Consider the following 16,245-nt stretch of genomic DNA (forward strand, 5'->3'; position numbering starts at 1 on the left):
TTTCCAGTGATAAGACGCCCTCTGGTGGACGGTGTCGGTACGCGCCCTGCTCCTCCTCCCCTCTCTGATCAACAACCAGCCTGGTGATATCATATGCTGGCTAAACCTCCACACAGAAGCAAAATGGCCGATAGTAAACTAACCGATCATACAGCGTCTGACAGTCATCAAGGGGTTATGCATGTTTTGTTTACAGCTTGAGAACTATAGTCGCTCAAAAAGGATACTCGCCTTTCCTCATTTTTTTCTACGATTAACATTTCGCCTTTCGGTGATGTCATTTCTTATTCAATTTAGCCTTGAAAGCCTCGAAGAACTAGCTCGCTAGGCTAGCTACCTTGCTAGCCTGCTAGCGGTAGGTCTGCAAGAATTTTTGCACAGCAGCACTTTTATGTCCTATGTGATTCCCGAAGTAAGTATTCAACATTAAAATGATGGGCTTTGGTAGCGTTCATGTTGTGTGTGTTTGCTAATAACGTTAGTTATTTCCGCCTTTAAACAAGGGGTTTAGAAGAGCTTCGCTTGTTGGCGTTGCAATGCTGAAAAACGTCACTGAAGTTCGTGGTTTAATTTGGCCCTGTCGACCGTTACTACTGATGAACCAGCTTGCTAGTAGTCTTTTCACTGACTTGTCAGTAGTGTTTTTTGTTCCCACTGTAAAGTTACACATTCTAACAGTGAAATATGTAAATTAAATACATTGTGTTTGAAAAAATAGGGACATATCGTTAGCTAGCTAGCTAATATGTCGTGCCTGTTGTCTGCAAACAACTGCGTAGAGGTTAGTTTCGTCGCGCGGAGCGACAGAGGCACCTTGCTCTGGGACAGTCTACCGCCGCTAGCCCCCGGCTCTCCAGGTCACGGCACAGTGCTCATCAACGGCTTTAAAGTCTACTAGCATTAGCTAACTAGTTGCTCACCCCAATGAATCTCATCTAGTGGTCCCTAGTAGTTGCACAGCTATTGCTTACTGGCTTGTTATTTTCATGAAATCCAGACTGTTTGCGTCTAATGCGGCTGCAAAAATCTGCTTGTAGGGGTTCCCATACATTAGATAAACTGATTAATATTCATGTTTGCTGGTGCATTTATGTAGGATACACTCAAAGGTTCAAGCCAAAAGTTGTCCAGTTAGCTTTCATAAGCGCTGTGTGACATGATGCTGATTATGTGCAGCTTAGCTAACCGAAACACTGGGCGCAGTCGTATTTACAGCTCTCTGGTATCTGAGAACACTTTACATTTACACTTAAAAACGATTGTTCCAGCCCCCTGTGGTATGTTTGTCTTTCCACAAAAATGGGCTCACGTGACTTGGGTATGAATTGTGTATTTGCATATTATATAGGTTTAATTTTGGCCGGGTTGGAAACAAGTGTGAAGTCAGCGAGAGCACTGGACATATCCCGTCATGTACTCATGTTAAAGCTAGTATCCTGTGGATCATGCTGCCATTACAATATCTACTGTAATGCAGAAGAACTTTCCAGAAATGTTGGAGAGTTTGAAGGTACTTGTTTGGCTGCTGCCTGTGTTGTCCGTTGGTTAGAATTGCAATCGTTTGCTCGTTTGCTGGTTAATGAATTATGCAATGAGAAGCTAGGCTCCCAAGGGCTGTCTGCCCCTGGCTAACATTACAGTCCTAACAACATTGACTGTGTGGGATAATACGTAGCAGTGGTCTGGTAAAATACACATTCATTTTGATCAAATTTGTGAATGTGTAAAAGGTATGCTATGTGAGCATTACATTACTTTCAGTGTACTTTGAGGTGTGACATAAATAATTGATTGTGTACGCTTATCTTCACAGACAGGAGAATCAGGAAAGGGAGCAGTAGTTCATGGAAGACAAGAAAAAGAAGAAAGAAGATAAAAAGAAAAGGGAAACCTCTCAGAAGGTAAACCGGTTCACAAAAATTCACAGCTGACTTTTTTTTTTTTTGTATATATCTTGCAGAGATTCTGTGTGATATTCTGCCTTCATATGTTTACCACTTACTTGGCCTGCGTTGTTTTTGTTTTATTAGAATTTGAATATTTATTAGGCTACTGAAGTTTTAGGGCTTAGATTTTGTTATGTTTGTATTCTCTGCCATATTTTGAATGTTTGCTTAATAGTAATGTAATTGCCGTAGCAAGACTAAAGCCTAGTAACCTATATTTGACTCCCTTGTTCTTTCTATTTCAGGTGCCAGAACAGAAAATCAAAGGTATGCTTTTTTCCTCTTTTTTTTTTTTCATCATCCTACTCGTCCACTCACTATTCCACTGGATCATGTCAGTGGCATGCCTTCTATGTCTTGTTGTTAAACATGCTTTTATCTGCAGTAGCCTGTCCTTGCAATAACTTAAATGTATTGTGATGACCATGAGACTTATTGTACAGGGTTATGCACATGTATGCTCACACTTTAGATACTTGACACATTTTCTTCCACTTTTCTTAAGCTGTTTACTAAAGAGTAGCTTAACCTACCTGCAGCTTATACCACATATCGTCTTATCGTACTTAAGTCTACCAGATGTTTACACCCTTCATTATATGTGTATTTCAGTGCCAGAATCAGCCAAGCCCTCCTGTTCCCAGCCGCTCGCCACCCCAGGCTCAGTGTCCCCCAGCCCTGGCCCTGTTGCCCCCTCATCCCCCAATCCTGGTGCAGCCGGGGTTTCTGCACAAGTTCCTCCTGGTGGCGGGAACAATGCAAAGCAGCGGACTGCTGTGGCCAACGGACAGCCCTCCTCCTCCCCCTCTGGAAGCCAGACCTCCCAGCAGCAGCGATACATGTCCAGAGAGGTTCCACCAAGATTTCGCTGCCAGCAGGACCATAAAGTGCTACTGAAGAGGGGCCAGCCACCGCTGTCCTCCATGCTGCTGGGGGGAGGCGGAGGTGATGGGGCTGCAGGAGGGGTTGGAGGAGGCAGTGGCTGGGTAGCCGCCCCATCTCTTTCCTCACAGGAAGCAGATAACCCCAATGCAAACACAGCTGGAGGCACAGGTGGGTAAATGCGTCAGAACAAAAAAAGATGATCAAGTTTGATATGTAATCCACTGAAGACCACATTTTAGGTTTAGAAACGCCATCAGTTAACATTAAATATTAAAATAACTAAAACTGTAGTTGTAAAGTTTTATATGACAACAATGATATGCATTCACGGTACTGACTAGTAATCTGTAGTAATGGGTCTACCAGGTGGTACGTTCTGCAAGTTGTTAGTTTTGTTAATGCTTAAATTGTCAATTAAATGAATGGTCTCAATTTTGTCAATATAGATTCCAACCTGGGTTTATCCTCCACTTCACCCCCCAACTCCTCTTCATCCTCATTATGTGTCGCTGCTCTGTCGTCTTCTTCTACTACTACTACTACTACTACTTCAACTTATGCAAATTCCACATGGGGGGCAGGCTCTGGCAGCCAGTCCTCTTCTCAGGGCTGCGGGAAGGTGATTGTGGATGGGACGGACCTGGGGGATTGGCCTAGCATTCTAGGAGTGGCCAAATTGAGTTCTGACGGGGCTGGAGGAGGAGGGGTGCAGGAGCAAGACTGCCCTGCTAACAACAACAACAGTAGTGCCTCATGGAGTGAGAAAAACATCCAGCAGAAGGGAGGAGCAGTAGGAGGAGGAGCAGGGAACATGGACAATCCTTCCTCACCTCGTTCTTCTCCTCTTTCCTCTTCCTCGCTTAATGAATGTGTTCAGTCAAGTGGTGGTGTGTGGGGCTCTTCCACCTCCTCTCAGGGGGAGGCAGGGCTAGGATCAGCAGCATTTTACAATTCCAAAGTCTCCCATCTTCTTCCTGGGCCTCAGGAGAGCCCTGTGGGTGGCAGCAGCAGTGTCCCTGGTGCCAATTTCAATCCCAATGTGAACCCCTCCGCCTGGCCTGCCCTGGTGCAGGGTGGGACATCATCTTCGGCTAGCGATAGCCTTCCACTACACTCGTCCATTACTTCAGCTTCCTCGTTCTCTGCCAGCACCACTCTCATCACCACTCACTCTCTTTCATCTGTGAATCAAACTGGTCTCCATCAGCAGCACACTGAGACAGCTGTGGGAGCCAGGAGTGGCGAACAGCAGCAGCACTTAGGAAACCTAGGGCCAGAGTTGGGTTCAGGCGGGGGAGCAAGAGGAGCAGGACCAAATCAAGAAGGTGGCATTGAGAGGGACTGTGGGGGTGCTAGTGTTGAAGGAGAAAGGAGTGGTAGTCTTTCTGGCTCTTCGTCTTCCTCCTCTGCTGCCTCTTCTTCTTGGAGATCCATGCCTCCAGTGTCCTCTGACCTGTGTGCAGGTGCCTCACAGGCAGATGGGTGGGGTGGAGGAGGGACTGGAGCTCAGGGGCAGGAAGGGAATGTGTGGGGCTTTGGAAGCCAGGGTGACAGGACAGGGTGGGGTAGGGGAAATGATGGTAGCTCAAATACCCCAGCGGTATCTCAGGGAGCGTGGGAAGGAGGCAGTTCAGAAGCAGAGTGGGGTGGCACAGTGGGAGGTGTAAGTTCGAGTAACTTAGCAATAGGAAGTGGAAGAGGAGGAGATGGGAGCAGCAGCAGTAGTAGTGGAGGCAGTGTAGGTATTGGTGGCAGCGTTTTGCAGGACTCTGCCTCACCAAAGTTTGCAACTATGACAAAAGCTTGGGACAATCAGAAAGGGATGGAAAGTGGGGACGGGGAGTGGGGTGGAGGAGGCGGAGAGCCGGTTGAAGGCACTGCAGGTGAACCGCCTTCATCCTCTAGTGGAGCAGGGTCCAAAGCTGGAAGTGGTGAAGGAGAGAGTGATGTCAGCGTACATAAGCAGGAGCAAGCCTCGTTTGTACACCAACGTTCCGACCAGAACTCCAATGCTGATGTGGCCTTACTCAGCATGCTCAATCGATCTGACCTGGACCCCAGGGTTCTGTCTAATACGGGCTGGGGGCAGACCCAGATTCGACAGAATGTGGCCTGGGACCTGGACACCACAACAGGAGTAAGAAAGAGAAATGAAAGAAGCACTTCATCTTCCTCTGCATTCTCATCAGCAACCGTGAACACTACCACTAATCGCGGCCCTGGGTACCCATCTAACACCAGTTCAATAACTAATGATCCATCGGCTGGCAGTCACACGACCAGCCTGAACTCTGGCCCCGTTACAATGAGGGATAGCTGGGATGGTGGTGCTGCACAGTCTACCTGTGGTCCTCGCATGCTTGGTAGCACTATAAGAAAGCCAGGAACGCCAGAGGACGATGTGGAGGGTAACCAGGGGAAGGCAGCTGGAGGCTGGGGGGATCTCCCACCTGAAAACCAGGGCAAAGGATGGGGGACTGAAGAAAAAAAATGGGGTGATCACAGGAGGAGGAGGAGGAGGAGGAGGAGGAGGCGGTGGAGGAGGAAACTGGAAAGAAGTTGGAGAGCAGGGTAGTGGATGGGCAGATGGTCCAGAGGATAAAGGGACAGGGGGATGGAAGGGGAATGGAAGAGGGGAGTCAGGTGGTTGGGGAGGACAGTGTGGAGGAGGAGACAGGGGACAGAGGGACTCTATACCTGGAGGCGGGTGTGGAGATGGGCGAAGCAGAGGTGTAAGCAACTCTGATGAGAAGGGGTCTTCCTGGGGTCATTTGGATGAAGGGGGGTCTCAGCGAGGAGGGTGGGGAGGGGGAGATGTGGGTGGAGGCAAATCCCACCATGACTGGGGGAGTTCCAAGTCCCATACAGCAGCAGCGCATATACCAAACAGCCAAGTGGCACCAATGAAAGCCCCAAATCAACAGCAGCACCAATCACAGGGCCAGCAGCCACAAGGAGGTCCCATTCAAGGAGGGTGGAATAGCCGGTCCAATGTTGGAGGTGGAGGTCCACCATCCAAGAATCAGAACCAAAGTTCAGGCTGGACCTCCGGCCCGATCCCCCAAATCTCTGGGGGCGGGGGTGACTCCCTGGAGCCCAGTGGCTGGGAAGAGCCCTCCCCTCAGTCCATTAGTCGCAAAATGGAAATCGATGATGGCACTTCAGCCTGGGGAGACCCAACCCGCTACAAAAGCAAGAATGTGAATTTGTGGGACAAAAAGAGTGCTACGCCTGGTCAAAGCCACAGTCAGCAAGCCCCACCACCATCCATCCAACAACCACCTAGAAGGCAGCAGGGGATGCAGCACAGCAGGGACGCAAACTCTGGCAATGCTGCAGTGGGTAAGCAGAAGTTGTACCATTACAAATAAGTGTGCATTTGGCAAGCTACAACCAAAGTAGATGGAGCATCAGCATTTGAAGTGATTGTTTAAGTATTGCAAATTGTCTGTAATCTGCAATCACCAGTTATTTTAGTAATTGCAATGTCTGCCTTATCGACACATAATTGACTTCACCGACTCTTGTCATCAGAATAACACATTTAAGTTGCCATTTTTCTTTTGCACATTCTAAATGTGTGTTCATAAATCTCCAGGTCCTGGCATGTGGGGAGGAGGTGCACAATCTGTGGATAATGGTACGACTTCTTGGAGCCAGTCGTCAGATTCAGCAACAGGTTGGGGCGATCCAGATGAACCCAGCAAAGCTTCTGGCTGGAGGAACCATTCACCCAACCCTGGTAAACTTGGTAAGAAGAGAAAAAATGTGTGTAATTCAAAATATTAGAAAAACCTATATATCAGTTGTTTATGCTCACTATGATTTTGAGACACAGTGCAGCATTACACATCTCAATTATAAGGGTTTCAGCATTTTTTTTTAACCACAAGTTACAAAGAAAATCTAGAGAAATGACTTCCAACATTGTTATAACCATCTGCTTTGGTTTTGCTGAAGGCACTAAGTCCATGGAGAGCTGGGGTGGGAAGGGAGAGGGCTCTGTTGCAGCCTCCCGTCACCCCAGCTGGGACGAAGAAGATGATGGTGGTGGAGGGGTCTGGAACAGCACTGGTTCCCAGGGAAACAGCTCCTCCTACAACTCTGGAGGCTGGGGCCAGAGTCATGGAGGAAAGAGAGGCAACCTCAAGGTAGGGTAAAGGAGGTTCTAGGACACACACAAACGAGTTTCAGTTGCCTCGCTTGGTTCATTGTAGTGTGTAGTTTTTATTTGGTTTAGTCCTCAATATTGTCATTTGCACTTTTTCTTAATTTTCTTTTTTGACTGAGAGTAATGTTTGAATTTCTTTCCTATAGAGTGGAGGAGGGGACAGCTGGATGAACCCTGTGTCACGCCAGTTTTCAAACATGGGTCTTCTGGTAAAATTACTAAAAAATCTTAATATTTCTAGCTAATGGAAACGGCAATTGTAATGTGTCATTGATGGTTTACTTGCATGTCTTATCTGTCATATTGCGGCCTTGTTTCCCCTAAAGATAAAACTCTTAATCAAAACCTATCACCCATATTGATGTTATTATGATGGAGGGATAATCAGTGAGGCCTCTTTTAACAAGTGTGTTCATGACTTTGTTGTTCCTTAGGGTGATGACCCAAGTCTTGATAAAAAGATGGAAGGAGACAAGAGAGGAATAACTGACTATAACGGAGAGATGCGGAGGGGAGGAAGAGGTGGAGGAGGTTATCGCATGCCTAGTTCCAAAGACATGGGTCCTGCTGACATGGGACCCTATGGTGAAAAGGTACGAGTCTGTTTATAGTGCATGTGGCTGCCCGATCCGTAACGGAAACCCGATCCGTTCTACGCATGTGCAAAGATGGTTTAGGTTAGGCACTGACCTCGAATGGATAGGGTAAGGATAGCCAATTGGTCAGGGAATAGGTTAAAAATGGATCAGGTGTCAGGTTCGGATTGGGTAGTGACATGGCCAACTAGTATTAAGTCACTTTACAGACCTTCCATTTTCAAAGTTGGCTACCATTTTGTATTTTAACTTTTATATCAACAACATCTGCTACATGGTTGTGTTGTGCTAACTTGAGGACTTAAGTGAAGAAATTACAATGATATATGAGAAAACTTATCACAAGTTACATTGTATGGTCTTCATCGTACTCCAGATGGGTGGCCATGGGATGTTTGTTGGCAGTGGCGGAGGGATGCCTCAGCCTCGAGGGATGCACCAGCCTGGCATGCATCCAATGAACCCCTCCCAGGGTTTACGTGCTCAAGTGCCTCATCAGTTCCTGTCGGCTCAGGTCGGTTGTTTTTTTTTGTCTCTGATGTCCTTAGTTATGAAGAATGTAAACCAAATCATTAGGGTTATAGCCAATTTATGCTTCTGCTTTAAATCGACGCCGTGGGTAGATATGTGGAGATACGGACCCTACGCCGGACCTTACCCCGTAGCCTAACGTGCACCTCTCAAAAATTTAACTACACATTGCGGCAACGCAGATCGCAACAACTGCGATTGGTCCGCTTGGCGGCGTCTCATTTGCCCCTACTCATTTCCTGGTTCTCCTTCTCAATAAACAACATGAAATCAAGGAGAGGGTTAACTTGTCCTACTACAGATTTCCGACCGTGGTCAGAACGCACAGGAGGAGACACTTTGTTTCTCCCACTCTGCCTCTAGAGTCTGTACTCGCTCCGAAGCTAATTCCCGTCGCTCTCCCACTTGCTCTACACACACACTCCCCCCGCACACACACGCCAGCCCTGCTAAAGAGGTCAAAGCAGACACCAACACACAAGTAAAAACTTCAGTCCACTTACTCAGGCTACGGCAAAGCTCTGCATAGATCCTCTGCAGAAGCATTAATCCCGCTTAAGTGTGGTTGTGTGACTTTCACTACTAATTGAATAGTGCCCATAACGCTGCCTGATCGCCTTGTTGTCTCTCACATGATTTATCTCATGTGTACTGTATATTAACTGTTTATATAATTGTTTTATTGTCACAGCATTCCTCAATTCTTTGTTTATCAGACATCTTGTAAAATTGCCAAACAGGAGATGACACATTAGTTGTCTAATTCATCTGACCTTAGACAGTAATGCAGCCGCACACTTGTTGCAACTTGAAGCCTTGACTTAAAGAATTGGATTCTGCTCTGCTCTATGGACACACACATTTCTGATCAATACATAAATCAACACCTGATTACTTTTAGGGAAAAAAAGCTTTACAGTTTGCAAAAAGCACTTGTCCTCACTTTATTAACAATGTTTGGTACTCAGACCTTAACAGGCAAAGTTTACATAGAAAAACCACACCATACATATATGTATGCTATAGGCTCTCATCTGAGAAAAAGCTGCCAATCAGAGGACACCAGCAACATATCCGCTATACAGTACATACACATTAAGGTCAATGAGCTCGCCAAATATAGAAACAAACATGATGCTGAGCTCCTCCAATTGTAAATATACATAGTAAAAATGTACCAATATTATAGAAAGTAGGTTCACATCACAATAAGGCCCTCTAGGGACATTAGCTAAGAAATCAGTCCGATATTAAACAACATAGTGTAGTGTGTCTTCAAAAAGTAGAAAGACACTAAAGGAAATCTAAAAATGGGGGAAAAAGAAGCCTAATAGTCACATTACTCATTTTCATTCATATCAACAAGGAAAACACAATCTTAACAAGAACACCTTTTAATATACAGAGCCCTCTTCTCCACCAAGACTGGAGAGAGTGCGAGATTCTTTGTTCCTAGTCAGTAGTTTGAGCCAACACATCTGTGACTAAGGCGTTATGGTGCGCAAGAGCACTGTTAACTGTGAATTTAAATTAGTTTAGTCATTCATACATTTGGAATGAATGGAGCTCGATGAATGGATTATCCCTGTTTCTCATATTACTCCATCAAGTGTCTGTATCAGCAGCCATACATAAAGTAATTCCTGTGACATGCAGGTGCCGGGTCCTATGCTGAAGCAGATGCCGTCACCTGGTGGCAGTGTGGCTGGAGTGGTTGGAGGAGTAGGAGGAGTCGGAGGAGTTGGAGGCGTCGGTGGTGTTGGAAGTGTCGGAGGGGTCGGTGGTGTTGGTGGAGGAGTGTTCCCTCCTCAGATTTCCCCACAGCAGCTAGCAATGCTCAGCAACATTTACCCCCACATGCAGCAGTTCCATCTAGTACGTGACTCAATGTTAGATCATCACATTGAAATAACTATTTCATTGCTGACCGTTTTTGTACAACAGTCCTGCGTTTGTTTAACTCTGTATTGGATTATTTTAAAAATACATTGTGACTTGTAATAAACCCACCCCCTAGTGACATGCTCAGAGTGTCTGTATCTGAGCACTAGCCTATGTATTCTTTGTCTAACTCCATTTCTCACCACCAACCCACAGGCTTGTCAGCTCCTGCTACAACAGCAGCAGCAACAGCAGCAGCAGCAGCAGCTCCTGCAGAACCAGAGGAAATTCCCTCAGCCTCAGTCTCTCAGGCAGCAGCCTGACCCACAGCAGGTGAGCATGATCGTGTGCTTTACCACACAATGCACTGTGATCAGGACTTCAACCATTACTATTGTATTTCTCTGCTGCAAAAGCGGTACTTTTACATGAGTTAATCTGAAAGTGATTTATTTTCTTAAATCTTGTCTTTCTCAGCTGGCAAGGATTATGGCTATTCTGCAGCAGCAGAGACAGCAGCAGCAGGGTGGAGTTGGAGGAGCAACAGCAGCAGGAGGAGGGAGCTCCAAACTGTCCCCCTCTCACCTGGGAGGAGGCCTATCCAAACAGCCCATGGTAGACCCCCTTTCACATCCTGGAATGGGGGGGGCCTTATCAGACCTTCATGCCAAAACTCAAGGGATGTACTCTGGTGAGTTCAACAGGCCAGTTGTTTGTGGGTCAGACTCCATTGGTTAGATGTGATGCAATCAGCTGTATAGATAAAACTAGTGTGCAGTTTGAAGTTGTATGTTTTTAGTGGTGTTTGTCAGTCTGCCAAAGTAGCATTTTAGAACCACGTCTTAGGTACATGATGCAGCAAATTATCAGAGACAGATTTACGATCAAGTGTTCACCAGCAGTAATGGCATACAGCCCTCTAAATTGTGTAAACTCAGACGTGTTACCTTTGTAATTATTGTTGCTTTAACAATGGGCCTCCGTTTTAAACGGGCCCCAGTCTTTAGTACTTGGTCCTATCCCAGCGATGCTAAACATAAACTCAGGGAAGAAATACACTTAGCAGTCAGCCAAACGTTTTCAACTGAACATTAGTTGAATGTAATGTGCTAATGAATGTTTGTGTTGTTCTGCTTGTCAGGGCTTGCCCCTGGTGGTAACCTGTCAGGACTGGAGCTCAGCTCCATGATGGGTGGAATGAAGGACACAGTAGGACAGCAATCCCGCTTCAAATGGATGATGGAGGGACACTCCCCAGCTCCGTCTCCTCCTGAGACAACCCTTCACAAGAATGGTAGGTTAACAGGTGGTTTGTAACATGATTTTTGCAAAGGCAAAATTCACACGTGGGAAAGCAAACCCAGGATGTTGTCAGTCTGGTCTCGACTGCATTGGCAGCCACCTTCATCCACAGTGTATCTGAATGAACCACTGCAGATCGATGAAGTGATTTTGACCTTATTTCTCCTTTGTGTGCTGTCCACAGGCCCTTTACCTAGTTCTATAAAGGTGAGAGGAGGATCCCCTTACTCCCAGTATGAAATGCTGGGCAGTGATGGTGTGGGGATTCCCCCTCAAGGCTCTGCAGACAACTGGCACCGGACCCCTGGGAGTAAAATGGGGAACAAACCTGCCACATCTAGCTGGCCTCCAGGTGAAAATGCCTTTCTCTGCTACATGATACCAAAGTGTGATGAATTAGGATTAAAGTATGAGTAGACTGTACAAAATGTAATAGAAGCTATTGTGCCATTTTCATGTAATGCCAAAGAAAAGAACAAACTACATTAATTTGCTCCTAATTTTATAGCTACACAATATGTACAAATGTTAGATTAAAAATAGTCAAATTGTACCTAAATAAACGAATCCATAACAACAAACACGGCCACAAAAGGATTTTGGTTACATTTGTTTGGTTTAAAAAAAATAGCAATATAGCACTTAATTTCAATCTATCAATACGTTTTCTGTTCTCGGCTGACAGAGTTCCAGCCCGGTGTGCCCTGGAAGGGATTCCAGAGCAGTGGAGACCCAGAGTCTGACCCCTACATGACCCCTGGTAGTGTTCTTGGCTCCCCAGGACCCCCGAGCCTCAACGACTCTGACCACCAGTTACTGCGAGACAACATAGGTATTTGACTGAACGTGCCAAATATTTTGATTAGCATATCTGTTGGTTTTACTTGAAAACATACTCCATGTGCCATTAATTGACCGTAAGTCTAAGAGCAAAGGGTTGACAGTATTCATCCCAGGCTCTATCTGCAGTCCAGTTGGACTGTGGTTGCCTCGTCTTGTTTATCACAGGATGTGTTACTTTGAGATAACCTTTTTTGTTTTGTAGGGCCAAACCCCTCCCTCAACACCTCGCTGCCTTCACCTGGTGCCTGGCCCTACAGTGCCTCAGACAGCCCCCTCAGCAATGCACACAGCACAGGTATTTATTCATTTTATTTTTACATGTTGCACTTGCGTTTTGAATCTTATTCATCGTATTAGCTCAGTTGTTATTTGCAATTTATTTCGTTCTGTTACTATAATTGTGTTTGCGCTGTATTTTACTGGTCTACAAGTTATGCCTATTCCAGAAAGCTGCCAAAGCTGTTCGATGTACTGCGTCCTCTCTTCTCCCATTTCTGTGGTCTGTTTGTCAAAACTTATTTTCCCCCCTTCTCCCACCTCCCCATTTCCTCTTCAGGAAAGTACTCGGAGTACAAGCCCAGCTGGCCCCCAGAGCCCATCGGACAAAACAAGTTGTGGAAGACCAATCGCAACAGCTCACAGCTGCCACGCCCCCCTCCTGGCTTAACCAATCAGAAGCAGGCCGCGCCCTCCCCATGGGGTAGCGGAGGCCCACGGTTGGCCCGGAGCTGGGGAGGGAGCGGGATTAATCAAGAGTCGAGATTTGTGCCAGGTACATTTGTGCCGTTTACAGGAAAATGCTTTAGATCATTTTATAACCATTTGTCAACTAATACTTAACTAATGTATAGAGGAAACTCTTCTTGACACTGATATGAAGACTCAGGTCTTATTATAGTATCGTGGAACCTACCATAAAAATTGTCTTTTTGTAAATAAGTAAATCTTTAGCGTATTCATTGTGTTTGTAATCAACTATGACGTCCTCGCTTATTGTTTCTTGTCTCTTCTCTCCTTTTCTTTTTTCTTTTTAGGCTCAGCTTGGAGCGATGGCGTTGCCTCCAGAGGCAGCTGCTGGTTGCTGCTGAGCAACCTGACCCCTCAGGTAAGGAGTGAGAGGTCGAGAGAGATGGAAATCCTTAAAATAAATCATAAATGAAATGAACTATTTCCAGGGATTTTGTACTACTAACTAACAATGTCACCACCTGTAAACCTGCCGTCTAATAAGCTAACATAGAGCAGAAGAGGTGAGGAAAAGATTTAACGGGAGTATGCTGTACAAGCAATGTAGAAATGAAATGTTCGTTCAACCCTTCATCACGGCAGAATTGATCATGGCTACAAAGTAACACAGCTGCTCAGACAGATTGGTCAGGGTTAAAATTAAAAAACATTAAATCACTGTGCTCATTCAACTGTATTCCCCTTCAGTCTGCCTTATGCAAATTAGTGGGATGATGCGTGACCCAGCTGTAATTGGATTGTGAAGTTGGATGAGCCATTTAATCAATTAGGGCTTACACAATGACACTTGTATGAGACTGCTCTGGGAAAAGCATTTTTAAATAAAATAAATTTCGCCTAGCTCAGTGCTTGTGCAATCTTGTACAACCTGTATATCACACTATAAGTGCGACAGAATTACAGTGTACAGTCTCACTGCGTTATTTATTAATAAACAGTTCTTCATACACATAAATGTTGCATAACCTCCTAGATTCCCTAACCTTTCCCTGTCCCTAATAATGAATGACTTGGGATTCTGTAGATTGATGGCTCCACGCTAAGGACTATCTGCATGCAGCATGGCCCCCTGCTGACCTTCCACCTCGGCCTGACGCAGGGCAGCGCTCTGATTCGCTACAGCAGCCGGCAGGAAGCAGCCAAGGCTCAGGGTGCACTGCACATGTAGGTTAACCTGCAACCTCACTAATACACATATACTTAATATTAAACATGCTTCTGTTGATCTAAAGAGCCTTGTCTTGTAAATCCCTCTCAGGTGTGTTCTGGGCAACACCACAATCCTGGCGGAATTTGTGAGTGACGAAGAAGTTGCACGCTATTTTGCACATTCCCAGGCCGGAGGGGCCGAGGGGGGAAGCTCAGGAGGGTCAGCAGCTGGTGGGACGCAGGGTTCATCTGGAACGGGCACAGCTGTGGCCAGCAGTGGCGGTAACTCCCCGGGGAATGAGCGGGCAGCAGCGGGCACAACTTCAGGTGGAAATGGAAATGGTGGTGGAGGAGGGGAAAGTGGAGCAGCGGGTCTAGGTAGTGGGAGGTCCTCCGGCTCTGCCTGGCAGAGTCTCGATGGTACAGGCAGTCCTTCAGAAACCTCTTCAGCCCAAGGACCTGGGCTGGGGATCTTTTCCCAGTGGAGCACCAACGGGGCAGGGGAGGGAGGAGGTGTCGGGGCAGTAGACTCTGGGAGGTCTGGGCTCTGGGGGGGCATGAGTGCGGGATACCCCCAGCAGCAGCAGCCTGTGGGGAGCACCGCAAATGGAGGAAAGGCACCAAATGGACAGCCCTGCCGCATTGTTGCCTGGCGACCTGCTAGGGGGAGGAGCTGATTCAATCTGATGAGAACCCTCTATTTGTACGTGTAGGTTTGGACACACTGATTTAAAAAAAATACACTGGGATACATATGTACTTACTATAGCACACACACACATACATTTACATGGTATGCATATTAATGTAATACACATATACACCATGTGCATACTTGCATATTAATGTGCACACACATCAAGCCGAAAAGTGAGACATGCTTACACACATTCTCGTGGCCAGACTTAAGCTATTATATAAACAAATGCAGGGACTGTTAGATGTGTATACAGCCTTTTTCCACAGATGAAGATTTCAACTGCTTAGACTTGAAACCTGAAAAAGAATGAAAAGTCAGTTGGTCTCAAAGACTTGACTGGATTGCAATGTGCTTAGTAAATAGGGGACTTTTCAACAGATTTACATACACATGCACACACCAAATACAGACAAGCCTTCAGACAGATGGGCACTGTAAACAGCATTACCTTCATCGTATAAGAGAACTTAAAACTACTACATGATGTGAGGTTGAAGTGCAGTTTGTATTCACGTCCCCAGAAAAACGGAGACAGAATCCAAACACATGCAAACAGCTCTGATTGAAAACAGAACTGTATCTTACTGTGTATGTTAAGTTTCTTCTTCTTTTTTTTGGTTTGTTTGTTTGTATGTATGGTTTTAATTTTTGAACAGTGAAAATATTGAAAAATGTCATTGTTCTGTTTTCAAAGTGCTGACCTCCTACTGTTGTATCTCACGCACTCTTTCTCTGTTATTCTCTCTTGAACATGTTTGTTACTGTTGCAGTGATAAATGTTAAATTGCTGGCAGTTTGAGGCTATGTTGCATTTCTCCATGTGTCGATACTGTGGGCAGTGTCATACACACTATATGGACATGAGTATGAGTGAGACTGAGACCAAGTAAGTGGATTAAACCACCCCAGTTTTTGTGCGTGTCTGTGTGAATGTAAGGATAATGTGTGTGTGTGTGTGTGTGTGTGTGTGTGTGCGCGTGCATGTTACTGCCTGTCATAATGTGGGCACGGCTGCTTACTATACAGAAGGTCTATACAAAAATGTTTTGAGTGCATTCGGTATACTGCTGACTGTGTGTTAAGAAATATTGGCACTAATGCTTTTTTTTTTCCTTTTCATTTGAAGTTGTTTTTTTAGCAGACTTGTCTTTTTTATTGTCCGACCTGCAATAATAAAAAAGAACATTTTAATGATACAAAGAGCTGAAGGCATATGCGTTGAGTAAATGGACATGCCAAATCTTATCAAACTGTGTGGAGTGGGAGGGAGGGGTGGGATGGGTTGTTTACAGATGCAGAGAGTTACCGTACGTTTTTAATGTTCTGTTGTTGTGTATTCGTTTTAAATTAAGACAGGCTTTAACACTCCTGTTCAGTGTTTTCGTTATGAGATTTTACAAAGGAAAAATTTATTTAAACAAATGAGAACAAGATTAATAAAGATGAAAGTATTGGCTTCTAAATTTGTCTGTGTGGTCATTTTGTGTGTGTATG

General features: G+C 45.5%; 1 protein-coding gene across 1 annotated transcript; it reads left to right on the forward strand.

The window, feature by feature from the left end:
• Positions 1-101: 101 nt before the first annotated feature.
• On the forward strand, positions 102-16,214 carry tnrc6bb.1 (trinucleotide repeat containing adaptor 6Bb.1). Its single transcript, XM_078270587.1, is given in 23 exon segments — positions 102-412; positions 1,814-1,901; positions 2,192-2,213; positions 2,559-2,999; positions 3,278-5,337; positions 5,339-6,173; positions 6,430-6,582; positions 6,792-6,982; positions 7,149-7,211; positions 7,437-7,595; positions 7,975-8,112; positions 9,786-10,004; positions 10,227-10,343; positions 10,488-10,701; positions 11,152-11,304; positions 11,497-11,664; positions 11,998-12,144; positions 12,358-12,450; positions 12,712-12,927; positions 13,190-13,260; positions 13,927-14,066; positions 14,161-14,623; positions 14,625-16,214. Coding segments are annotated over 22 exon segments (6,234 nt in total). The 5' UTR covers positions 102-412; positions 1,814-1,844; the 3' UTR covers positions 14,739-16,214.
• The last annotated feature ends 31 nt before the right edge of the window (positions 16,215-16,245 follow it).

The sequence above is a fragment of the Sander vitreus genome, chromosome 15 (genome assembly GCF_031162955.1).
Source record: "Sander vitreus isolate 19-12246 chromosome 15, sanVit1, whole genome shotgun sequence".
Lineage (NCBI taxonomy): Eukaryota > Metazoa > Chordata > Actinopteri > Perciformes > Percidae > Sander > Sander vitreus.